At 50.2% G+C, this 26,580-nt stretch overlaps 1 protein-coding gene across 1 annotated transcript in view; it reads left to right on the top strand.

The window, feature by feature from the left end:
* The window catches only part of PLEKHA6 (pleckstrin homology domain containing A6), a 158,168-nt gene that overhangs the window by 90,937 nt on the left and 40,651 nt on the right, over positions 1 to 26,580 (top strand). The window contains exons 4-9 of the mRNA XM_023186989.1: positions 12,043 to 12,123; positions 13,124 to 13,238; positions 18,391 to 18,495; positions 19,157 to 19,229; positions 21,694 to 21,794; positions 25,247 to 25,449. Coding sequence (XP_023042757.1) covers positions 12,043 to 12,123; positions 13,124 to 13,238; positions 18,391 to 18,495; positions 19,157 to 19,229; positions 21,694 to 21,794; positions 25,247 to 25,449 — 678 coding nt within the window. The remainder of the gene's footprint in view (positions 1 to 12,042; positions 12,124 to 13,123; positions 13,239 to 18,390; positions 18,496 to 19,156; positions 19,230 to 21,693; positions 21,795 to 25,246; positions 25,450 to 26,580) is intronic.

Below are 26,580 nucleotides of genomic sequence, written 5' to 3'. Positions count from 1 at the left end.
TTTTGAAGGCAGATTTGAGCGATAAGGTAAACCCAACCCCCTGGTGGCTTTCAGCTGTGGTGCTTCCTCTGGCTGGGCTGCCCATGGGCAAACAGAAACCGGCACAATAGAGGGAAGGTGCCAGTCACTAGACACAGCAGGGCGAGAGCAGAAGCAGCCAAGTTTCTGGGCATTTGAGGCCAAGAAAGAAGGGGAAGTAGAGTATAGGAGAGGAACGGGGATACTTGTGTTCTGCCTCATATTTGAGAGTCAGCCACAAATGTGACTAGCCAACTTCCATTGCTACACTCCCAGGGGAAGTGTACTGGGATTGTTATTCCCAGGCAGGGGGACTTCACGGGGGATGCAACCTGTGCAGTTGCTCCACATGCTTGGTTTAATGCTCTGCTGTTGCTGTCTTGAAATCCTTAAGTTTTACACAAGGAGCCCTGCAAATTGTGCAGCTGGTCCTATTCCCAGGCCATCCAGAAGTTGCAGCTGCAGAATAGTTGCTCATATACTCCAACCGGTGTAGGCAGGCTCACCTGTTACTCAGGTGTCACTTACAGAGGCCGGCTTCTGTCCTGGCTGGCACCCGTGCTGCATCCTTTTCTCTTTCCTCCTCTCTGTTCGTCTCCCAGGGCACTCTGTTCCTCCTTGTTACAACCTCCATGCCCAGTCTTCACGGCTGCTGTGTGGCAGGACAGGGCAGGAACAGCAGTGTCCCTTGTCTGACTGCCCTGCCTTCCTTCTTAGGCCCTCTCTTTTCCTTATCTGGGCCGTAGCCAGCATGGTCTCTAGGCTAGATCTAGGCCTAGGAGCACGTCTTTCTTTCCTCTGAGATTATCTTCCCTCCCCTCTGTAAGCCCTGGTTATCAGTGGATGCTCTCTGGCACCTGCTTCTTGCGATGTTTGCTTAGGAACAGGTTGTTTTCCTGTGATTTCCATAGGATCCAGGTCTGGGTGAGTGCAGGGTGGGGAAGAGGAGGTGCAGGGAATGAAGAATCCTAAGCCTGCTGTCGTTGGTGGTACTTCCTCTACCCTGTCCTCCTCCATGCCAGCTCCTCCTGCTCTGGACCAAATGGCCCCACAGAAGACCTCCCTTTCCTCCTCCTCCCACAAGCATCAACTAGAGTTTGGCCAATCCAGGAAGGAAAAGGAAAGCAGGAGGGAGGAACAGGTCCTCTGTGTCTCTAGCCCCCTCCCCAACTCTTCTTCCTTCTCCAACTCTTCTCTCCCCATTCTTCTTAAGCTGCTGGATGACCTTTTCCAGTGTTTCCCACCAGGTCAGCGCTGTTAGTAATGATACTTTCAAACCATGCAGAAGAGTCTTAATGCATGTGATTTAAAAATAATGAGCCTGGCCAACATGGCGAGACCGTGTGTCTGCTAAAAATATAACAAATTAGCCAAGCGTGGTGGCCCATGCCTGACATTCCAGCTACTGGGGAGGCTGAGGTGGGAGAATCGCTTGAGTTCAGGGAGCAGAGGCTGCAGTGAGCCAAGATCGCACCACTGAACTCCAGCCTGGGATACAGAACAAGAACCTGCCTCAAAAAAACAAAAACAAAAACAAACAAACAAAAAACCAAAACAACAACAAAAACAACAAAAAGCACAAAAACAAAAACAATGGATTGTCCAGATTAATTTGGAGTGAACTTTGGAATATATCATTTTTTATTTTTAACTTTTTGTTGTTGACAGCAGATTTTCCTTTCTTTTTAGCTTAGCTTAGGACTATGAGGGAACTTGTATTTACTGAAGACACTGAGCTCACATCAACTGGTGGAAGGATACACTGGCTTAGAATTGCATTTCATAGAATTCAAAACTGGAAGGTGGCTTAGAGAACATCTAGCCTGGTGCTGTCCAATAGAATGTTCTACAATGATGGAATGTCCTATGACTATTCTGTCCCATATGGTAACCACTAGCTACTGTGGCTCTTTAGACACAGTGAAATGTGGCTAGTGTAACTGAGGAACTGAAATTTTAATTTTATTTAATTTTAATTATTCAAAATTTGAACTGCCACATACGACTAGTGGCTATGAACTTGGCGCAAATTTAGGATAGTGCTATTTATTTTATTCCCTTATTTTATTAATGATTATAACATCGGCCACTACTAAACAACTGGATGCGCCAGGCATTCTTCTAGAGGTTTTAAATATGTGATCTCATTTAGTCTTCCCAGCAACCCCAGTATCGTTACATGTTGCAGGTGGGGGAACTGAGACTCAGAAAGGGACAGTGACTTGGTACTGGTCAGTTACCAAGACTCCTGACTCTGAGACCACCGGCCTTATCCTTTTCCTTAAGGACAATCCACACGCTGTCCATTCCTTGCCATCATGTGCCAGCTTTTTTCACAACTCTCCAAATCCCTTTCCAGATCTCCCTCTTCCTCTCCGGGATGTCAGGGGAGCTCACAAAGGATTGTCTCAGTCTGCAGCAAGTGCTCTCCTAGGCACAGTAGTTTTCTGGTTGGTTCCATGGTGGCCCTTGTTCCTAGGCTCCCTTTGGATCCTCCACCAGCAGGCAGCAGTGCAGGGATATCGCTCTGCCCTCAGAGCCCTTGGCAAGCTCCCCAAGTACAGGGGAAGTTCCAGACTCCTTGCTCCTGGCAAAAGGAGGTGTTCAAAATTTCCCACAATCCACCTGCCTCTAGCTTACCCTATTACTCCCAGTCCGAGAGAGAAGATCAGCTGAGCTCTCCTTGCGGGCCACAGGCAGAATGGGTCTCCTTGGGCAGGTGAGGAGCAGCACTAACTTAGAGCCTGCTGTTGGCCCTCAACCCTTGTCATGCTACCCTCCAGCCGGGAGGCTCCTGCTCTCCAACTCTAGCTGGTTTACTGCTTTCCTCTTCCCAAGGCAAAGCTTCTGCTTTGTAGACTCTTATCAGAGTCTGGCTGGCCAGTAGGGAGGGGAGGGACAGGAGGGGGCATGAAGCAAATGCACTGTGCATACTGATCCCTGCGAGAGGGATTTGAGGCTGAGCTCCTGTCTCCTTCAGCCACTATTCAGCATCCCAACCGGAACAGCACGTGCCCCCTCCTCCAGGCAGTGGTGAGCCTGCTGGCCTGCCCTACAGCTGCTGCATCAAACTCAAACAGTTATTCAGTTCCCTTGTGTGTGAGGTACTGGGCAGGGGCACAGCAATAAAGGCCAGGCTGTGGACAGTGTGTGTGTGGCTGCCCTTCCAAGCCTCACATCCAGGCAGCTGTTGTCAGACTAATGTTTATGGGTAACCCCCAGCCCACATCACACACAGTCCCCAGACCTGTAGCCCACAGATGCTATCAGTGAAAAGGTTTGTGGCCTCATTACTGTGTTCTTGGAGCAGACCTTGAAAAGCCGGCATCTCCCCCTGAACCGTGAAGCTCTCTCCTGCTTTCCTAGAGATTAGGAGCTCAGATTGGGTGCATCACAGGGACAGAAAGAGGGAAGCCCAAGAAAACTCAAACTTTGACCTCTCCTGTGGCTATGGCTGGGACAGTGCACCTCTGCTTCCCTGATTCTGAAATGGGCCTTCCTTGCCTCCCTCCCAGTGTAAGGACCAGAGACTGCATGAGTTTTATTTTTCTCTTTGTTCCATATGCCTTCAGAGCATCGTAACCTTTCTTCCTCTGCTGTCTGGTCCAGTGGGAGATTTGTGTTGTCTACTGAAGAAGGCATCACTCAATACCTTTGTTTTACTGTTAAAATGAGAAAACTAAGATACCAGACAGCTTGATTCTCAAATTGCTGGACTGGGAACCAAGAAGGCACTGATAGCTTTTGATGATGGGGAAGGAGAGAGATCAGCCAGCTTCATAACTCTCCAAACATCCACTTTGTAAAATTCCTTTCGTGGGGTGGGGCAGGGTGGGATTGCTGCTCTCCGTAGGACACCAGAAGCAGATCTGCTGAGTTAGGGATGCGGAGACATGGTTTCAGTGACCTTCTGTAGACCTGGTGGTGGACAGCTGGGCTGCCTCAGCCTCTGAAGGGCAGGGGTTTGAGATTCAACTCAGAGCTGGAAGGGGGGTGGGGCATAATTAATTATTGCCCTGCCCTGTTACCCCTTGGGATCCGTTCCACATTGCTGGCTGTCAAGAGAAGGCAAGTTGGAGGCAAGGGGGCTGGGGCCTTTTTTCTCTGCTTCTGTCTGGCTTAGCTACTGAGGAAAGGCTGAGAGGAGGAAAACCCAGAGCTGTAGGCAGCTGCTTCTCCTTTGAATTCCCCCTCTCTTTAGAAGGGAACAAAACAAGAGCACACAGCACAAGAGGCGCTCCAGGGAGCTGGATTGCCCCAGTTCTCCAAGTTGGGTCAGGGTGAAGGAGAAAGTGTCTCCCAGGCTGCCCATGGCAGCTTCTGATGGTAGAATCGCAGTTCCCCGCAATTGGAAGACACTTCAGTGTTGAGACAGTTAAGGTCTGGCTGTACCCGGGAATGATATTCAATAATTCATCAACCAGAAAGGACGTTGGACTGGAGTCTTGGAGGGCCCTGTGGTGCCAGGCATTAACTCTTTTGTCTCTGGGTCATGGAGATGTGAGGAGGTCTCAGGCCCTGGCCCAGAGGTGGGGCAGGGACACTCGAGGGACTTGGGGGAGCAGCTTTTCACCCACCAACATGGAAGAGCTTCAGTATTTGAATCACTGGCATGGTTATGCTGTCTACTTTGGTTGACTTCATTTTTCAGAAGACAAATGGAATTCCATAAAGTGAAACAACAAGTTTAAAGACGAACCAAGCTAGGGTGGGAGGTCAGAATGAAGTTCCCCTGTATAATCTCCATGTTTTCTCTCATGCACACACATGTGCGTGCACACAAATGAGCTTGAACCCATTACCCTGACTGAAGTACACCTTGCCCTCCTGCCCTCAGCCTGCCATCTTAGGCCTTCCTATCTCCTCTCATAGGAATAAGGGACCCACCCAGGCCCAGAGCAGGGGCTGGGAGACACTACAGCGAGAGAATGGGGGAAGGACAGCACCTGGGCTGGAAGGGAAGAAACCTGGACCTAGCCCCCTGATTTGTGATTTCTCTCCCTTGTCCATGGAGCCATCTCTTCTATCTTCTGTGTGTGGTGGGAGCTGGGCTCACATAGAACATGCCCAGCCTTCCATAACTGCCCATAACAGGTTTGGGATGGAGCTGGGGGTGCGGTGAGGATGGGCAGAGTTAAGCAGGAAAGGGAGCAGCATGGGTCTTGTCACCTAGACATGCAGCCGAGTAGCTTAGGACGTTCCAATAAACTGGCTTGGGGCAGAGAGGTACCATCTTCTTGACACTTTGGAAATAACTGTGGCATCAAAGTGGGGGATGAGCAAGGGCAAAGAAGAAAGGCGAAAGCGAGTACAAAGCTGGGTGACAGCCACTGGCAGCTGGTCCCCAGCACCCAGAGAACTGGTATTTTGATCTTCAAGGAGCACATGGAGGAGAGACAGTGGGTATTGTTGTTTTAGAGACGGGGGTCTTGCTCTGTTATTTTTTTAGAGATAGGGGTCTTACTTTTTTTTTTTTTTTTTTTTTTTTTTTTTTTTAGAGATGGGGATCTTACTCTGTTTTTTAGAGATAGGGTCTTGCTCCGTTGTTTTTAGAGACGGGGGTCTTGTTCTGTTGTTTTTAGAGACGGGGGTCTTACTCTGTTATTTTTACAGACGGGGGTCTTGCTCTGTTGTTTTTTAGAGATGGGAGTCTTGCACCTCAGGTTGGGGTGCAGTGGTGCGATCATAGTTCACTGCAGTCTTGACCTCCCGGGCTCAAGTGATCCTTCTGCCTCTGCCTCTGAGTAGCTGGGACTACAGATATGTGCCACCATGCCTGGCTAAGGCAGTGTTATTTGGAGGAGCTCCTTCCTACCTGCAAATACCTAGAGGGGCTGCCAGGGCCTGACCCTCTTTGACCTCTTCTTTATGTGGCAATATATAGGAAAACAGAGAGCCTCAGATGAGAAGTGGCTAGGAAAGTGCATTTTCTCCTGGAAATGGCAGGGGGAGCTTCAGGAATCAGGTGCATGAAAATGGCTGGAAACATAAACTGAGTTGGTTTTTAATTGGGACAGGATGCTGGAGCAGATAAACCTCCTTGAAAATAATGATGAGATCCAGATGGGGAGGCACAGAGCAGGAACCAACCCTCTCCCCACCTTCCCCTCCTCTGTGGCAGCAGAAATCCTCCCTGGAGTGTGGACAGTCTCGGCTTGGAATTTGCTAGCTAGGAGAAAGAAGGAAGTGGGAGGGATGGGACCCCCTTTCCACTTGCCTCACACGCAAACCTCTCTCAACCTAATGAGCTGTAATGCTGGAAGCCAAGGCATCCTCAGGATGGGGAAGCCAGGCCAGGGCATTCTTTGTCAGCAGATTCTCAGGAGCTATGGAAATGAAGCAGCTTGGTGTACAGCAGATAATCAAGAGAGGCCCAGTGGGTGGAAGGAGTGGAGTATCTCTCCAGTCGTTCAACATTGATCACAGAGGGGTTCCAGGCGTCCAGCCTGGGTGTGTGTGTGCACGTGTGCACATGTGTGAACATGCATGCCTGCAAAAGATCATGAAACTTGGATTAATTTTTGCCACTCTTGACAGCGTAGTGCCAGGTATACTGCATGTGGATGCTGACTCTCCAGGGGGATGTTTGGAGATGAAGCAATGCAGTGTTATCTCTATGTGAGGTGCTGTAAGGGCTGAGGATGTCTCTTGAACTACAGGAAAGCTTTAAGTAGGTGCAGAGACAAAGGCCTGGAAAATGGAGAGGATCTGCTTCTTTTCTTTGTAATTTATTGGTCTTGGGACTTCCAGAGTGCCTGCCCCTGGCACTCCCAGCCCATGCCGCATACACAATCTTCTTAAGCCTGGGACTCTGTGTTTTTCATTTTTTCGCTCCTGCATCTGGCATATTTCTTAATTTGTTTTTCATAGGCATTATCTCTTCTGCATAAAATGGTCCACATTTTGAAAGTTTACAGCTATTATTTCATAGAGTTAGCATGTGTGCTGGTGAAGCGAGCACTATTATTTCATATAGTTAGAAGGTACCTCATTTACACACGAGAAAACTAAGGGCCCAAGAAATAAAGTCACATTGCTAACTCAGGTTGGATCTTGGACTGAACGTTTGGTCCTGCCATATTTGTTCCCACTGACAGCACTGCCATCAGGGCCACCCTCATAGTGGATAAGTGACCACCCACTGGACTGCTCTGGAGTTTAGGGCTGCTTCTATCTCCACCACACAATCTCTTTTACCACCTGAGATTTTCCCTTCTCTTGGGTGGAATTTGAGAGGTCCATTTGGATATGTATTCATGGATTCATAATCATTTGTCCTTGACAAATGGAAGCTTTTCGACATCCCAAAAGGAAGGAGAGAGGAAGGAGAAAACGGATTACCTATCCTTGTTTCCCTTTTTAATGTTCTGCCTCTTGTAAGTTCTTATTGATGTCTAACTAAAATGAAAATCTGCCATACTGTGTGGTTTGCTGGCAAAGGGAAGGAACCCCTGCTAGACATTCTGTGTGCAGACTTAATTCAGAGGATTTCGGAGCTCTCGATGAGCAGGGGAAGCCCCAAGCCTGCCTTCGTTGCTACTCCCTCGTGCTATCTTTACAGGGCATAGGAGAAGTAATTTAACTTGCAGCTTAAGCAAAGGCTGTGGGAGGCCCCTGAGCTCAGCTTGAAGAGAAAGGGGATATTTTTGCCTTCTAGAGGAAGAAAGCTCATTTTCCCAAAGCACCCCTACCCCCTCCTCCTTCTGTGCAGATGAGCTTAATTTTCTTCCCCTCCTACTGAAGGTGGATCAAAGCCAAGCTATGTATTCAGGGGGGAGCTAGGCAGGGAAGCTGAGTGAGGGGGCGAGGGGGCAGAAGCAGAGCTTCTCTCATGGAGAGGAAGTAATTAATTTTAAGAGAGAGCTAAGATAGGGAAGCCCTTGGTGATAGAATGTCAAACTCCAAATGCAGGTGGTTAAAAATTAAGTCAGGGCTGGAGAGTTTCTATTATTCATTCATTCAACAAATATTTATCGAGCACCTGTTTTGTATGGGCAGGAACCTCAACCGGGCATCAGGAGAGGGCCCAAGAAACTGGATTAGGGACAGGGAAAGGAAGCGATCTGAAAACTGAGGCCTCCTCTCACCAGGATAAATCATTTGCAAAAGTCCCATGAAATAGCTGAATGTATTGACCTTCTGGATTTAAGATTAAGCTATTTAAATATCAGCAGCGGTTGACCCCAGTTATATCCTACCAACATGTCTCATTATGGGTTAAATAATAATGTTGTCCATTTGCTTTTCCATTCACTGATGGCATTATTGCCCGATCAAGTTCTTGCTCAATCCAAAAAATTAGATTAGCCCCTTCCTTTCAGTGTCTATTGTGACATCACAGAATTGCCATAGCAACAGACTGTGATGTCAGCAGGCTGCCTGGTGCTGCTAAAAAGAACCACGTTGGTCAAAAAAGGAATCTGTCATGTGAAGACGAAATGGAATAATATAGAAAGCCAGAGGAACTGAAACGTGATATCAAAAAGAACATCTTGGCAGGATAAGATAACAGTGGGTCTGGAGCCTCCTTTGCTAGAACTCTTTACAGAAAACCAAGGAACTTAATGAGGATTGATTGGAGAACAGACTTGCCTAGAAGCAGGGGGATGGCAGCAATGTCCTTCGGAAGGCCTTTGCAGTCCAAGGATCCTAAGACATGAAGGACATTAGGAAAGGGGGAGCGCTGACCATCTTTAGCCGCTGAAGAATTCAGGGGAATTAGCATCGATGCAAACCTCCTTGCTTCTGAGCAGATCTGACAGTCACCAGCTGGAATGTATCATCTCGTGTCTGGGAAGATTTTCAGCCATAAACACACAATGACCCCCTCTCAAGCCCCATTTGCTGCCCTATTCCTCGCAAGCCTTAGGAGGAAACTCTCCTTTAACATTGCCTGAGCAGTCCCATCCCAGCCACCAGCTCTGGTTCCACAACGTCCACGCCCATCTGGTCGACTTGCTTCTCCTCTGTAGGACCGCCACACAGGGAGGGAAAGCAACCCTGTGCTGTCCGAGGGGAGCAAGTCGGAGGGACGGGGGCAGAGGACCTTCATTCATTATGCTCCTGTCCACACAGAAGAAGGCTGGGCAGGCTGACAGAAGGGAAAGGAGACCTGCTCAATCAATCTCAGCTTCTCAGCAGCGGCAGCAATAACAGCAGATGAATCTGGAGCTTCATTTAACCCTTATGCCCACGGGATCTGAAGGATCTCTGAGAAGCAAGTTGATTTTCAGCTTAGGAGCCTGTGTTGTGGGTTGGGAATTGGGGAGGCAGGAGGACTGTCTCCCTACAGGTCGGGCTGGCATGAGTTTCAGCCGTGCAGATGGGAACGCAGCCCCAGACTCCTTCACCCGCCCAGCTACTCTGCGTCCTTAGCTCACTGAGGTCGGACTACCTGGGAGTGCTACACCTGCTCCGTGTATGTCTGTCTCTCCATTTCAGCATTTCCTCCTTGGGGAGCTGAATGGGGAGGATATCATCCCCTCCTTGTTTATTCTGCCTCCGGTCCTCTGACCAGTAGCATTCTGGCCGAATACAAGGAAGCCACAGGCCTACTAGGGCACCTAGGCGACCCCTACCACCACCCAAGGAGAGTGCCCTCCTGGTTCTCCAGAGCCAGAGCCAGGAGGAGGGGGAACTGCCAGAGTCTCTGCCACCGATCGCTCTGCATCTCTGCCACAGCCTTACCAGTTGGACCAGAGGACTTACTTCTCAGAGGCATGGTAGGAGCAGGGTGGCCGGCGGGTCCTCTGAGGCTGCCAACCTGGGGACGGACCTGCCAAAAAGATGTTGAAGTTTCGGGCTGATCGACGGGTCAGGTAGGGATTTCTTCCACGGATCATGAGCCAAGTTAAGTCAGAGCAAGCTGAGTTGGCAGCTCATCCTGCTTGGATCCGGGGGCTTCAGAGTAAGGGGTCTGCTTGAGATGACCTGGAGAAGGAAGCATAGTTAGGTCAATGGTTGCTGCATTGCAGTGCTTGTGAAGGGGAAGCTATTTTGAAATTGGTAGTGCTGGGACAGAATGAGGACGTCATTTGTAGGGGTTGCTGGGTAGGAAAGTCTGGGGCTAGGAGAGATGTGCCATTCCCTAGAAGTCTTGTGATGGTTGGCAGCAGACTGTGTGTGTACGCTTCTGTGTGTGTGTACGCTTCTGTGTGTGTGTGTGTGTGTGTGTGTGTGTGTGTGTGTCTATGCCAGTGCCTGCAGGGAAGATTCCGGCAGTTATCATCGGGAACACACAGAGCAGAAGGAGACTGGAGGGTCAGGGCAGGGGGCGGGTGCCCTGCGCCACTGGGAAAAAGCAGACAACTTGACACCTCAAAGGACACTGTAGTTGCCACAGACTGCTTGCCCCCTAGACCACTAGATGGGACAGAATCAGGGGCAGACAAGGGTCACCGGAAACAGTGACCCTTCCCTGCAAAGATCTCCTGTGATTAAATTGAGGAGCATGTCCTTGTTGGACCTGGGAGGGAGGTGGGAATAAAGTTTGGGAAGTAGGGAGTGGCTTATCAACGTGCTAGACTCAGAACCCAGGCCTGGTGGACACGCGCCTGATTTTGGGTCCTGACTGGCAAACCTGGGCTGCAAAACCCAGATTTCCGCACAGACTGTGGGCACTGCCTGCTGTGCTTTTATCTCCTGCATGTCTTTGGATTACATCTGAGCGTGACAGCTTTGGAAACTGAAAAAAAACAGTCTTTGATATTATCTTTAGCTTTAGCAGACAGCCCAAGGGTTGGGATGTGTCCTGGGCTATTGAAAGGGGGCCCCCAAAAGGTTATTTTCCTTCTCTGATGCAACTGAAGGGACTAAGCTAAGATCTCCTTCCTCTGCTGCTGGCTGACCTGCCACTTGTCAAGCAGAGCTGGCCCTTTGCTGTGGATGTGCTTGAGTGGCCCAGTCTCCATGGCCTCTGTCCTAGTGCCTGCTCCTTCCGGTAGTTTGGCACCTACGCTGGGTTCTCACAGTATTTCTCAAGAGGGATGGGCGAAGAGGCCCTTAACTCATCTAGTCCCTCCACTGGCTGGATGCTTGAATCTCCACTGCTACATTCTTGCCAAGTAAACGCAGCTTACAGGATCCATCTCGGGTTGCCATTGTGGCTTAGACCTGCTGCATCAGCCCCTGTGCGCTCTGTCTGCTGCCTTCCTCCCCATCCCCCTTGAGAGCCTCCTTGGGAACTCTCCTGACACTCAGCCAGTCGGAGGAGCCACAGCAGGTCCTCCCAAGGAGCCTCCACGATGCTGCTCTCCATCTGCCTCTGCACTTACCCCCCGAACCCCCAACCCCTGGTTCCTGCTCCCTTCTGCTTCCTGGCAGGCCATCCTCACAACACCCTGCCCCTTTCCTGGCCACAGCATCCCTTAATGAGATTGGACTGTTGAGCTACCACTGACCTTCATGCCTGACAGCCCCTGAGGTCTCAATGATATCAGGCAGCCCTTGGACAGGAGACCCTGGACTTAGGGTGTGGGTGGGTCCAAGCCCAAGCTCAAGAATGGAGTTTTTCGAGCTCCCATTTCCTTTTAAGCAAGAGACACAGCATAAAGCAGGAGAAGGAGGAGGAGTCCAAGGTCACAAGAAAGTTTTTTCAGCAAATAATGAGGGAGCTTTTTTTTTTTTTTTAAATGTGGCTCACTGGCAGGCGCTGTCCCTGGGAGAGAACCTGCCACGCATGAGGCCCTGATGTGCTGAATTGGCTGTTGGAACCCCTCTTCCCCACACTTAGGATAACCACTGAAAGAGTTCAGTGTGGCTTATTTCCAGCCTCAGAGAACTTTAGTAAGTAGTTAGCACTGACTCTGAGAGGTGATCAGGTTTCATTTCTTCCTTTCCCCACGCCTTGCCCCCACCCTCATCCGGATGTCAGCCCAGGCCTCCCATGGATCCCCCTGGAGGACAGAGGCACAAGCTCCTTACATGGTCACCTGTCCCTGTCACCACCCAGGGTCTGTCCACATGTTGGTTTTTGTCTCTGCCTTCTTCATCTTTACCATGACTCTTCTGTTTTTCCCTCTACAGCCACAATGAAAGACGGAACACATTTCTACACCCAGTGACTGGCCAGGTCCCAGACGAAAACAAAACATTTGACTTGAAAATGTAAGTGTGTCCCCTACTTGCTGTTTGGCCTTTCTGTCCTTAACCACTACCATCCCACCGCCTCCTTGCAGCTGGAAAGCAGAAGGCAACGGGGAGGGGGAAGGAAAACAGAAGGCCTTTGCAGTCAGTCACCTCGGTTCTGAGGACTGGGAGCATCTGAGACCCATCTGGCTTGACACCCTCATCCACTTTTCCTAGGGTCTAGCAGAAGCCAGGTTTGTGCACCCCGCAGGTTGAGCTGATGGAGTAGAAGACAGGTGTGAGGCTGGCATAGCACCCAGGGGCCTTTGAGGGAAGAGCTGAGAAAATCTGATATGATCATGAGAGCCAAATGCTAATTCCTCTCACTGTGGATCCTGGCTCACCGAATGAAAGGAGAAGAAGAGAAAAGAGGATTAGTCAATCTACTCTCATAGGCCACTAGGCAGTTGTGTCTTTTAAAGTAGAGGAAAAGGATTTCTGGAGCCCCAGGGTCTAGACTTTTAAAATAAATGTCCAGGGCCGGGAACAGGTGGCTCATGCCTGTAATCCCAGCATTTTGGGAAGCTAGGGTGGGAGGATCATTTGAGTCCAGGAGTTTAAGACCATCCTGGGCAACATAGTGACATTCTGTCTCTCTAAAAAAAAAAAAAAAAAAAAAAAAATTAACTGGGCATGGTGGCCCATGCCTGTGGTCCCATCTCCTCTGGAGGCTGAGATGGGAAGATCACTTGAGCCTAGGAGTTCGAGGCTATGGTGAGTCCTGATTGTGCCACTGTGCTACAGACTGGGTGACAGAGCATGACCCTGTCTCAAAAAATAAATAAACGTCCAAGGTCACTGGCATATAATTTCAGAAGGGTTGAAGGAGTGGCTGAGGTGACCGCTCAATGGCACTCAAGAGATCTAATTTTGTGTTGATGCTGAAACAGTGGGTGGCAGGGTGTGGAAAAGGGATGGGTGGTTTCCATTGTTTCTTGGCTCTCACCAATCTCTTTTTTTTTGGTTGACTTGAAATCAGATCAGCCTTGGACATGTCCAATAAAACAGGTGGGAAACGCCCGGCTACCACCAACAGTGACATACCCAACCACAACATGGTGTCCGAGGTCCCTCCAGAGCGGCCCAGCGTCCGGGTAAGTCCAGCCCTCAAGGCAAGCTGTTGGGCTGGAAATGTCTTCAGTGCATGTTTAGTAGAATCTCTGGGAATCCTAGGAAACTGTAGCCTGTCCAGCTATTTCTGTAGGCTCCAAGAGTAGGCAAGGTGACCCAGAAAGAAAGTGGAGAGTAGGAAGGGAAGAGGGCTCAGATCAGAACCTCATAGAAGACCAACATCTAGACCAGGGGTTCTCAACCTCAGCACTGCTAGCAGTTGGGGTTGGATGATTCATCGTGCTATGAGACTGTCCTGTGCATTGTAGGATGTTGAGCAGCATCCCTGGCCTCTGCCCACTAAATGCCAGTAGCGCCTCTTTTCCAGGGGTGACTATCAACAATGTCTCCAGACATTGTCAGGATTTTTTGTCCCTTGGGGACAAAATCTCCCCAACCTCATTGAGAACCACTGGTCTTGAAGGACAGTCATGAAGGTCATGGCGATTGAGAGCTCAGAGAAGGGGGAAAGAAGGAAGAGAGCCCCAGGAGAAGGAAATCTAGAGAAGAATGTTGCAAAGAGGGCCAGGAAGACAAAGGCTGAAAGTGTCCTCTGGGTTTAGCAGCAATGTGGTCACTGGGGACCCTGACAAGGGCAGTTTGAGTAGTGTGAGAAGAGCAGAAGGCAGGCTGGAGAGGTAAAAGTGGGGATGGGAGAGGAGATATAGGAAGAGCATAGTGTAGAAATTGCTCTTCTAAGGAACTAGACAACAAATGTTAGTATATCATCACATAATGAAGCACTTGCCAAAAATTAAAATGAACTGGAGCTATATGTATTAACAAGGATAAATCTTGAAAATATAATGTTGAGTAAAAAGCAAGTGGCAGAATATGAGAAATATGATATCACTTATGTAAATGTACAGACATGAAAAGCAGTACTACATATTTATAGGAACATCTGTAGTAGAAGTGCATAATCATGGACAGGAAGACTAATTTTGGGTCAGTGGTTGCCTCTAGGGAGGAAGCAAAGGTAATGAGACTGGTGAGGGGCTTGAGGGAGTTTTAGCTCCAGTTGTCTTGTTTTATTAGGGCAAAACAACATGAAATGATGATCGTTGTATTATTCCCTACTTTTCTGAAATGTTTGAAATACTTCAAAAAAGTGTTTTTAAAGACACTTGACTGTGACGGGAAACGGAAGGGCAGAGAATGGAAGCTAGAAGGTAATACAGGACTGGAGGGAGGTTTCATTTGTTGGTTTGGTTTTGTTTTAAGATGTCAGAGGTGTGAGAGGAATGGGCCAGTAGGTAGTGGGTTCAGGAGAAAGAGGACAGCCAGTAAGTCACATTTCTATGAAGATGGAGGGAGTCAGATGCAGAGGTGCTATTAGACTGGATGGGGAAAAGCCACCTCTTCCTGAAACTGCATTAAAAGAAGGCGTGTGAGGCTAGGGAGTGGGTGTCTAGGAAATTAAAGAGACTCTCACATGATGTCCTCAACTTATGCAGGAAAGTAGGAGGCAGGGTTTTCTGCTGAAAGGAATGGGGTGGGTGGGGAAGCATCAGGTGCGGGGCTGGGAGCTTGAAAATACGTGATACAGGTTTGGGGTGTAGGAATGATGGTCAATGAAGGACACATGAAATGTTGCCCTATACTTTCAAAGGATCATCTGGGGCAGTAGAGTGTGATTCTATGCAGCCCTAAATCTGCAGGTTTGCGTGGTTTTCCTTCAGCATGCTCGTAGCCTAGCTGTGAGAGCAGGGAAGGCAGGTAGTTGGATTAGCCTTAGTTTGCCGAGAAGCTGTGGCGGAAAGATAGGAGGCCAGGATATTCAGGAGTTAGTGGGAGGTTGCCCAGAGTGGTAAACTATGGGTGGCGGCCTCTAGGCCATGGAGAGAGGGGGCAGAATTATGAAAGAGTTGGACTGAGAGAAAAGGGAAGGATTTAGAGATTTGCATAGGGTTGTGGTGACTTCTTCCAATGGCAAATCTCAGTCATTATATGTGTATTTTTGTTAGTAATGTTCAGATAATAATTTTATTTCCCAGTTGTGGGAGTACTTTATAATAAAGGCCAATTTTTTCCTTACTTCCTTCTAAAAACGGTTGCTGAGTGCTTGTTATGGCTGGACACCTTGCCGGTTCTGGTGATAAAGAGATGAAAAACACAAAATTCCTCCCTGCAAGGAGCTCATGGTGCAATGGAGGAGATAGAAAGCTGCACTGTGACAGGTTTTAGGCAAGGGGTGTCCAATCTTTTGGCTTCCCTGGACCACACTGGAAGAAGAAAAATTGTCTTGGGCCACACATAAAATACACTAACACTAACAATCTCTGATGAGCTAAGAAAAAAAAAAATCATAATGTTTTAAGAAGGTTTGTGTTGGGCTGCATTCAAAGCCATCCTGGGCCGCGTGTGGCTCACGGGCCATGGCTTGGACTGTGTGGAGAGTAGTGTGCAGCTAACCACTCAGGGGGATCAGGACTTCGTGGAGCGGGGGAGTCTGCAGCAAACTTTAAAGCATGAGTTGGGATTTGACAGTGGCCAAGGGAGGATGGGTCCTCCCCCAACGCCAGGGAGCATGCTGCAACAGGCATGGGAGGATGAGAGAACCAGAGGCAAGGCCTGTCTGGTGAAGGGACAGAAGGGTGGGTGACAGGCCCTGCTAGATCTCACAAACCTGTCCTCTGTGCTGTGCTGAGGAATCCAACCTCTCTCCTAAGTGATGAGTGCAAGAGAGAAATAGGATTGTTTGTGTTTTGGAAAAAAACCTTAGTTCATTGTAGAGGGCAGACAGCAAGAAGTGATGGGGACCTTTAAGACAACAATAGTGGAATTTGAGAGGGAAGAGCAGATTTGAGAACTATTAAGGAGACAGACTCATCAGCCCTGTATACACGATTGCGTAATGGAACAGAGGAACGAGGGACCCATGGAAGATAACAGGGAGTTCTAGGGTGGGTGGCTAGGTGGCTCATAGTACTATTCACCAAGATGAGAAGTACAGAACAGGCTTGGTTAGAAAGAGAATGAGTTCGGTTTTGCACTTATTTAATCCTGGCCAGACAAGCAGGTATAAAATGGGTTGAGCTGGAAGAGAGGTCTTGGCTATAGCTTGGGGAGCTTTTATCATATTACTCATAGCTGAAGCAGTGGGTATGAATGAGGTAACACAGGCATGATGAAAAAATGAGAAAATAAAAATAAAATAATAGAAGTGTGATTGAGGCCCACCAACACTTGGAGAGTGGAAGTAGGGGAGATTGAGAAGGAGTGGCCACAGACAGAGGTATTGAAAGGGAAACAATAGTGTTGTAGAAACTCAAAGAAGAGTTCCAGGAAAGTCAGAAAGGTTATGACTGCCCAGTGCTTTAGAGTGAGTGGCCTTAATTCCATAACAGTGCAAGAGTCATTTCAGAAAATAGGTAGAGGAGGTTTAGGAGTGATGGAGGGAGAGAAAGTTGAAACTCTTCCCAGGAGACTAGGACTGAAGAGTAAGTAAGGGAAGGTATTATCTCACAGTGGACCTTGGGTTATAGGGTTGAAAGGGGAATTTGGGTATGTGTGTGGCAGCATGAGACAGACAGACAGAGACACTTTCAGATGGAGAGACTTGAGTGCATTTGCTAAAGAGAAGACATTAGTGGAGGGGGAAGCATCAGAGACATATTTGAGAGGAGATGATCGGTGGAGCTAAGTCTGAGAGGACACAACGGGTTAGAAATGTTAGCCTTGGAAGGAGGGCAGCACCTCTTCTTTTGACACTGGAGGGGAAGAGGCAAAGATAGTGTAAGTACAGTCATTTTCTAGGTAAAAGGGTGTGACATTGAGGGAGTGCATGTCTAATAGCCTCCAATTTCTCTGTGGAGGAGCAGGTCCACTGTGGGGACCTCCCTCTAGGGAGGGCAGAGGCAGGGGAGGTCTGGGGGCTGGGAGGATGGTGAGGGTGTGGAGTGGAGCTGCCAACTGGTGCTGAGCTTCCTGGGATTGGGACTGTGGCTCTGTGGCAACCTCATCTGTATGGCAGTGTGATTTTTTTTTTTTTTTTTTTTTCTCCAACAGCACCATAATCTGGCTATCAGTGCAGGGAGAGTAGATAATTTGATTAATTTGGAGTGCTATATTGCGTTTTAGAGAAGGTGAGGTAGGAAGACAATAGATGGGGTTTGTGAGAGCCCAGTTGATATACTCCACCATGGGGCCTAGGCTTTGTAGGGAAGTAACGAAAACTGGGAGGAGCTGATAGATCCAGAAAAAAGGAGAATTGAGGAGCTGGGGACCTCAATGGAGTAGAAAAGCTGGTATTGAGTTAATGGAGTGAGAAAGCCCAAAGGGTGGAATGTTGGGATCAGAAAGCAGGAATCCTGGAAGTGAAGATGGTAGCAGCGGAGGGGCTTGGGGTGCTGAGAAGATTAAAGGTGTAGACCTGGGAGCGTCGCTGGAGTGCAGGTGGAGAGTGCTGGAGCCGAGGACATCAAGGCTGTATAAAGTTAGGGCATTGATGGGTCATGCTCCTGAGCAAGGAGATTTTCCATAGTGATGCAAGACAGGATGAAGAGGAGGACTAACATCAAAACCCTTAGACTCTGAAAGAATGATTGAGAAGCGGACAGTGATGAGAAGGATTAAACAGTGGGAGATCAGGCAGTGGTGCTTCCAGAGAGGTGGACTATTGCCAGAGTGTGGAAGAATGACAGTGTTCACGTGGCAACACAGAGCTAGAACATCCGTCTCTCCTCGCGGCTCCATGTTATGTTGGGCACAAGATGACACACGGGACTCTCAGAGGACGAGGATGCAGGGAGTTAACTTCCAGAACGCACTGTGGAAGAGAGAGGGAGTAAGGTGGCTGGGAGTAGGATAGGCCAGAGTGAAATTGGAAACCTTATTATTTTCACCTCTGGCGGTAAAAAAAAACAACAACTGTGAGACAGGTAGAAACATTATTTTATTTTTTGGAATTATTATTTTGAGCCCTATTTTAGAAATGAGAAAAATTGCCGAAGAACTGGAAGGCCCTGCCCTTGAGTTAGCAATAGATCCAAGACTCATACCTGGGCCCCTTGGCTTGAGGCCACCCCGGGGTTAACCCTAGGGAGAAGCAGTTCTAGCAGGGGTGGCTCCCTTGCAGATAGAGCAGGAAGGAGGAGACTGGGGACCTAGGTCAGCTACTCTTTCTGCCCCTAGGCAACTCGCACACCCCGCAAAGCTGTCGCCTTTGGCAAGCGCTCACACTCCATGAAGCGGAACCCCAATGCACCTGTCACCAAGGCGGGCTGGCTCTTCAAACAGGTGAGGCCACACTGCTGTTCTGGCCACTGTAGCTTCCACCTTCTCCTCATAGAATGAGGATTCCTCTGTGCTTATGACAGTCCATGTATTTTTTTGGTATGTCCTCCTGCTGTCTCTGTGAATGGGTCTCCTAATTTTATAAAGGCTCAGAGAAACTGAGTATCTTCCCGAAGTCACACAGAAAAATTTGTGTCAAACTCGGGAACCCAGCCCGGTGTCCTGATGGGCAGATGCAATGACCTTGAAACATGCTGAGTTCCCCAACCCCGTGGGAACAACCCACTAGCTTCCCAGCAGGTCCTGCTTATTATGGTGGGGGGTAGGGGTGTCTCCTGAAAGTCTAGGGTTCACAGATTGGCACCAGATTGGCCTTGCCGCTATCCCTGCCTGCCCTTCCACTCACTCATTCTGCCCATCTCTTGCCCCTGTTATCCTCCCCAGGGGAGGCACTGAATGACAGAACTGGAAGGTCATAGGCAATAATCTAATGTCGGTTCCTTGCATCTGAGGTCTCCAGGTGTTGCTGCCGTGCATTAACAGCAGAGCCGCAGCTAGGGCCACGATGTCCTTATAATGGACATGGTGCCCTTTTCCCTGCATTCCACCTCCTCTTCCACATCCAGCCTGCAGCCCTCACATCTGCCTCTCCCATGTCCCGCAGGCCAGCTCCGGGGTTAAGCAGTGGAACAAGCGCTGGTTCGTCCTGGTGGATCGCTGCCTCTTCTACTATAAAGGTGAGCTTGGCCCTTGGACTGGCAGGGATGGCAGGAAGCCAGGACCCACCACTCTTTCTCATTCTGCCATATCCCCAAGCTTGGCTTTGGATGGGCACCGGCAGGGCAGATCTCACTGTGGTCCTGGCACCAGTGGCAGCAGGATAAAAACAAAGCTCACTTGTTCACTCACACACTCATTCACTCACCCATTCAGTTCACATTCAACAATGCTTGCTAGGTTTCAGGCAGAGTTCCAGCGATACACTGGGTGAACAAGGTGGTCATATGGCTGGTGAAATCCTGGAGGAATGGGGAGAGAGGACAAGGACAAAGAGGAGGAGGTCACTAGTCACTACTAGTAGGTCACCTACTAATTGGAGCTTGTGTGTGGCCTTTCCACCTGTCCCACTGGAATGCACAGTCCCATCTGTGAAGGCAGAAACTTTTGTCAGTGTTGGTCACTGCTGTATCCACAGCACCCACAACGCTGCCTGCCATTTAGTCGGTGCTCAGTCAATGCTGAATGAGTGAACATAATATCCTCTGGCTTCACCTTCTCTGCTGACCCCAACACCCTTTCCCTACTCTCTATTTTTAAAAGTTGTGCCAAGGCAGGCTGAGGGCACCAGCAAGGGTTGAGGTCAGTGATGGTGGCGCCATGTGGATGCAGGGGAGGAAATGGGTGTGAGGGATGAGAGGAGAGAGGGTACAATGGTTATGAAGCAGGAGAGGCTCTTTCCTTCACTCCCTAGGCCCAGGAGTGCACAGCCCTGATTTCCAGGCCTCCTGGGAGCAATTCAGTGAATCATTAACTTTGGCAAACAAAGGTTGTACCCAGTGACCCTGCAGAGCACTGCTGTCCCTGGTTGCTGTATTGCAGCCACCTGAACCCCAAGGAGGGAAAACAGGAAGGGGCTGAGCATACAGAGTCCAGTCCCAGAGAAAAGCCCAAGACTCAGGGAGAGGAATCTGCCCAGGCCCAGGACCCAGGTGCTGAGCCCCCGGGATTTCAGGCCACAGTGGAGCCAGAGTGGGAGTGAAACTGGGAGGAAAACGGGGGTCTCTGCAGAGGAGAGTCTTTGGGAAGCAGTAAAGGTAAACCTCAAAGAGCTGAGAACCCAAAGGCTCAGGACACACCAAAATGGAGGTCACTGTTCACCAAGACATGGACTCAGGACTCCCCTAAATGCGGCCTGGACTCTGCCAGGCAGGGGCTCCATCTCTGGAGGACAAGAGCCTCAGTTCTCCTGAAGGCTGCCCTGGGGTCCAACCCTGAGGGGCTCCTACTACTCTGGTTTACCCCTTCCTCTAGGTACCATGCTGGGGTCCAAATAGAGAAGCTGATCTGTGGCCAACTATTGTGTAGATGTGATGAGTAAGAGGAGAAGCAGGGCTTGTGGAGTTTATAACCCTACAGAGGTTTCTTCTGAACCCTAGCCGAAGGCTTTTCAGAGTCCTCAGCCTGGGGAACAAATAGCGATCCCAGGGAAGTGGGGAGGGCCTTGCCATGGTCTCATAATTGTCCCCCCACTGTCCCACAGAGCACTCCCTGCCCTTTCTTGCCTCCTGCTGACAGCGGGGGGCCCAACTGGCCAATCCATCAGGCTCGTTTGGAGATCCGGGATGAATTATGTAATAGCTGGACTGTTAGCTCTCTCCTCCCAGGGAGAAGAGGGCCAGAGCGCTCCAGGCAGCGGTGCCTTTTGCTATGGAGACATAGAACCTCAGTGGGGATCTGCAGCCGGAAAGGGCAAAGCAGGCTCTGAGTGTCAGGGAGAACCTTAGAAAGAGTGACCCAGAGGCACCAGAGAGCGGAAGGTGGGACAGTCCACTCTACAATGATCTGTCCCATCACCTTGTTACATATGTCACTGGTGGGATGGTCTCGTTTAGCGAGGCAGGATAGATAGGAGAGTGGTCAACAATGCTAGCTTTGGAGTTCACTTTTTGTGTTTGAAGACCAATTTTATCACTTGTTGCTTAAGTAACCTTGGATAAATCATCTAACCTCTTTGTGTCTCAGCTTCCTTACCTATAAAATAAGGGTAATAATAAAGGTAATAATAGTACCTCTTTATGGGTTTGTTGGGAGGATTAAATCTATTAAGGCATTTCACTTAGAACAGTGCCTGAGCTTCCAAATATCAGCTGTTATTTCTTTGTTTATTTGTGCACTAGAATGCGAATTCCCTTAGGGTAGGCACTACTTCTGTCTTATTCACCTCTGCAGTCCCGGTGTCTGGAACAGCATCTCCAGGGCCATCACACTCCCTAACTCCAGGGAGTGCCCTTTCGGAGCGTGTGTGGTGGCCCTGAGTGCCTGACAAATAGGAGGTGAACAATAAATATATATTGATATTATCAGGGAGGGGCAATACACTCCTCCCCACCCCGGCGTGCGTGCGTGCGCGCGCGCGCACACACACACACACACACACACACACACACACACACACCCTTCTTGTGCCTCTCTCCCTGACAGATGAGAAGGAAGAGAGTATCCTGGGCAGCATCCCCCTCCTGAGCTTCCGGGTAGCCGCAGTGCAGCCCTCAGACAACATCAGCCGGAAACACACGTTTAAGGTCAGTTGGTCTTCCCCTCCCAGGGCAGTTGGGGGAGGGAGGACTGCTCTTCTACAGCCTATGGGAATGGAGAAGGGCCAAGAGCCGTCACCCTAAGGAATCCCAGGTGGTGATGGTGGTAGCAGTGGTGGTGGGTGGAGGAGGGGGAGTAGTCATGGCCCCTAGACTCAGCACAGTCTCTTGTAAGGCTAGAGCAAGGCTATGCTGGGACCTTCCTCCTCTCTTGGGGGTTGGGTGGGCAATTCTCCCAAGAGTGGGCCAGCAGAGATGTGTTTCAGCAGCACCACAATTGTTACTGGGGCAGGAATAGTTATGTTCTGGGTCCGTGGACCTTTTGCCCAGTGCCTGCCCCTGGGAAATCCCTCTGGGCAGAGGCAGGAGCTGTGGCTGGTGGGTTCTGAGACCTTTTCTGGAAAGGCTTCCTCCCCACCATGGTTTCAGGAAACTGGACCTACCTCCAAGTAAAACGTACTCAAATTTCAGCCTTTAGTGAGTATTAGGAGTTGAGTTTCATTCCACAAGAGCTGCACATCTCATGAAGAAAGCATTTGAGAGAACAAGTGCACAGGAAAATGGGCCTTTCCTGCCTGCTCAATATCACTGCCTTGAACCCCTGGGGAGCCACCCGTTAAAGATGTGCCTGCAGCTGGCTCATCCTAGGCCAGTGTTTTTCCACATTTAAAAATTCATGACCCATCAAAAACTATAAAAATCTCATGCCCTTTTGTATTTTATGATGCAAAAACATAGGTTCCTTTTCATTTTTCAAATATAAAATGATAATATCAACTACACATTGTCTGGCTACAAAGCCCTCTCTGCCCTCATTGACAGTTGCTGTCCAAGACCCTTCAAAGCTATGATGTTAGATGATGGGACCCGTAGGTCACTCCTTGAGCTTCCAGAGCCTTAGAAGACGGGACTCTGTCCCTTCCTGTCCTTCAGGCTGCAGTCACCTGGCCACGGAAAAAGGCTGGGCAGCATGCACAGGACCCGCTACAGGGATCAAGGAAGGACTTATTTGGCACATAATTAGTTTCCAGCCTCCTGGGGTCTTGTATGCCAGAGGTGTGAAGAGAATGAACAATTAATAAAACTCTGACTCCAGGGAGCCAGTTCTAGCTGGGGAAATAGGAACAGGCTGTTTAACCAACAACAAGTAGTCCTGTTATACACAGACACACACACACACCCACACACACAATCAAACAGCCTGTCTCACCCTCCCCACCAGACCTGTGCAGAGACACAGACATGCTCCAGCTTGGAGCTCTGCCAGCAGCAGGCGTGAGATAAACATCCCCGAGTGACTGACACACTCCCCCCACCACAGATCCCAGATATCACCTCTCTGCCCACCAGCTCCTCGCCTCCTTCCCCTTCACTGCACTGCCTCTTTCAAACCTGACACCGAGGGCTGTGCTCAGTGGTCCACAAAGGGTTCTGATTGTGGCTATTCCACGGCCCTTCCCCAGGGAAGGGAGGGGAGCTGAGACAGATGGGAGGCTTGTCCTGCTGTGGCCACTGAGCAAAGCTCTTGGATGGTTAAGAATGAGCCAGGAACTGTTCCTGCCCAGGCTACCGCTGAATGCCTCAACTTCTTCCTAACTCGGCCCCACAGAGGCTCTGAGGGCTTTGCCCCGCTGGGACAGCTCCCTCAATTCTCTGGCCCCCTTTCATAGTTCCAGGCCAGCGCCCCTGCCCACTCCCCATCAATGGCCCTGCCTTTTCCCAGGCCCTCTGCCTTCCCCTGTCACAGCACTTGTCCCTGTGCCTCTGCTCTCTCCTTGTTTCCCGCGGCATGTTTTGTCCCCCAGCGTGACTGTCAGCTCTTCAAGTGCAAGAGCCTGTCTTTGCCTTCCTTGTGACTGGTGCCCCCAGCGAGTTCCGCACACACAGGCTGCTCCCTGGATGCTCATTGAATTGATGAATTCATTTGCTGCCCACTCCCACCCACCCCAGGACACACCCACGAGCCCTGCCTGTGTGTCTCCTCTCTACAATAACCCTGTGTTCTCCACCCAGAGGACTTGCTTGGGCCTCTGGTCTCTCTACCCCCAATCCGTCGCAAGTTTCAGCTGCCCTCTTGAGGCTTCACTGGCTTTTTTGTCAACACCTCCCCTGCCCTCTCCCACACCTGCCCCAAGCTCCGCCCATGTGCTAAGTCCTCTGCTGGAGGTTGGGGACCAGAGGAAGGAGGCCCATCCTTGCCTCTTGCTGGGTAATGGTCCCTGTCAGAAAGAAATTGAGGGCTGGGGACAGGTGGAGGCGAGGTGGGACCAGCTGCAACTGAGGAACCTTTTGAGCATTTAGAGGGTGTGGTTTTGACATCACTGCTCAGGGGAGCCCTGAGGCTATCTTGACCCCCAGAGACCCAGGATTTAGGGCTCAAGGGGTCAGAGGCTGGAGTAAGGCTCACATCCGAGACTCTGAATCACTGCTAGATGTCCCCTGTTGAGTGGGCTAAGTCAAGCTACTGAGGATCTCACTGGGAGGTATGCTGAGGTCCCAGAAAGAATTTAGTCCTGTGGCCTCTTTTTCCTTGTGGCCTAAGAACTTTGAATTTCACCAGGCAGACCCTTTTCCCATGAAATAGATGCATCAGTGAAGGCCAGAGCAAAACCACAACTTGTCTGCAGTTACAGAGCTGGTCAGGAGCAGAGCCAGGCTTAGCGCGGCGATTGCCTGACTCACTCTCCACCACCAGCCTGAATTTCCCTGGTGCAAGCTCTCCACTCCCAACCCCTTGGTAGGCAGAACTGGGCATTGCTGGGTGCTGCCATTCTCAGAGGAGACACAGAGTAGAAGGGGACAATCTGAATATCCCCCCTTCCCTGTGCTCCTCACCATTTCCTGCCACGTCGTCTTCTGTCTCTCCCTCTGGTGTTTGGTTGACCTGTTCTCTGCTTCTCCTCCTTCTGACCGCGTGAGGACCCCTCCTCTGGACAGGAGCTCTCTTCTGGGTTCCCGCCCGCAGTACCTGCTCACAGCCGCCAACTAGGTAGTGTGCCCGTCTGTATGCCAGTGTCTGCTTTGCATGCCCACAGAGAGGGGCTTGGCTGTCTCTCCACGTGGAGGAGACAGTGCTAGCTTCTCAGCAGTGAAAAGCTGGGGCTAAGATTGGCATGTGCTCAGGGGTCCTCTCTCCCAGACACCGGGTCATTACCTTTGAAATCAAACATGGAATTTGCTGGGGAAGTGGGTGTGATCATTGTCCCTCCTGCTTTAATTACCCCAGGTGGGGCAAGTAGGCTGACCTGGTTATTGGGCTGCCTAATGGTGCCCAGAGAGCCAGCCAAGGTGGATACCTGGGTACCAGCTGGAGCCCTCGGGGTAGCTGCAAGCTGCCCTCCACACCTTGATCCTGAGCTCCACATGGGGAAGAGCCCCAGGTGCAGGGAATGGCCCAACTGACTGCCCATTCTGTGGGTGTTGGTGTCTTCTCCCAACAGGTGACTGTGTGCTGGGTGGATGAGGCCGAGGCCAGCTCCACGCACTGCCTCTCCCCACAGGCCGAGCATGCCGGGGTCCGCACCTACTTCTTCAGTGCTGAGAGCCCCGAGGAGCAAGAGGACTGGATCCAGGCTATGGGGGAGGCTGCTCGAGTACAGATCCCTCCAGCCCAGAAGTCAGTGCCCCAAGCTGTGCGGCACAGGTGAGTGCCAGGGAATTGAGTGTGGGGATGCAGGAAGAATTAAGAGGGGAATGGAAGACACACCCAGCTCTGGGTCATTGCTAATCCCAGTGTGCCTGCTTGAAGCCCTGGAGGATGTGTGAGCTGACTCCTTGCATCCAGGCGGGAGGCCTGGCTGAGTGATTTCAGAGCCTGAAGTCTCTCTTCCCCTAGCCAGCTCCTCCTCTTCTCTCTGAGCTGGGGGAGGCCAAGAGAAAAGCCAGGTTCCATTGGGGCCTGGCCAGGAGCCAGAGGTCAGTGTCATTTGCTGGTTTTTCTCAGCTGTGTGTGTTAAGCACACCGCCTTTGGAGGAAAATAAACTCAGGTTTGAATCACACCTTGTCCACTTGGCTGCAGCGTGACCTCAGTGCGAGGAACTCACCCTCTCTGAACCCGAGGTTCCTCTGCTCAAAAACCAGCAAACATAACTCTACCTCATAGGGTTGTCGTGAGGCCTACACAGAGTGCATGTAAAACACTCGACACGCAGTAAACTCTTAACATATGACCGCTCCCATCGCCCACCGTCACCCACGGTCTCAGCGTCTGTCTCTCCCTTAGCTGGGTGTGGAGTCTTGAGTTAGGTGCTAAGGGGGATCCAGGAGAAGGGGGTTTCACAGTGTAGACTCCAAGTCCATTCACATATCTTAGAAATGTTTACCAAGCAATGTTTCAACAAGGATGCTTGAATGTGTGGAGTTTGGGAAGCTCTAGGGGGAAAATTGTCATAAATTTCCATCTTCGCTTCAACCAAGGGGCATACTTCCAAGAGTTCATTCATTCATTTCACAAATACTTACTGTAAACATAAATAGTGTAAGGCACTGTAGTGGGTGCTAGGAACACAGGGGAAGAAAGTCTGCCACGTTCCTACCCTTGTGGGGCCTGTGTTCTGATGGAAAGTCAGTCCTGGAAGAAATGTGTTTTGGAGAAGGGAACTAGCGTGTTTATGTGCTTGTGAGTTTCAAAGCAGAAACTTCTGCTCCTGCGGCCCGCCATGTTTTATCTCACAGCAGTCCTAGGAGGGGAGATATTATTATACCCATTCTGCTGATGAGGAGCCCAAGACTCTTGGCAGTTAAGTACCTTTCTATAGGAAAGGCAGGTGCCCC

Source organism: Piliocolobus tephrosceles, chromosome 1 (genome assembly GCF_002776525.5).
Source record: "Piliocolobus tephrosceles isolate RC106 chromosome 1, ASM277652v3, whole genome shotgun sequence".
Classification (NCBI taxonomy): domain Eukaryota; kingdom Metazoa; phylum Chordata; class Mammalia; order Primates; family Cercopithecidae; genus Piliocolobus; species Piliocolobus tephrosceles.
The sequence above is the reverse complement of the archived record's forward strand: the minus strand, read 5'-3'. Positions and strand labels throughout refer to the sequence as shown.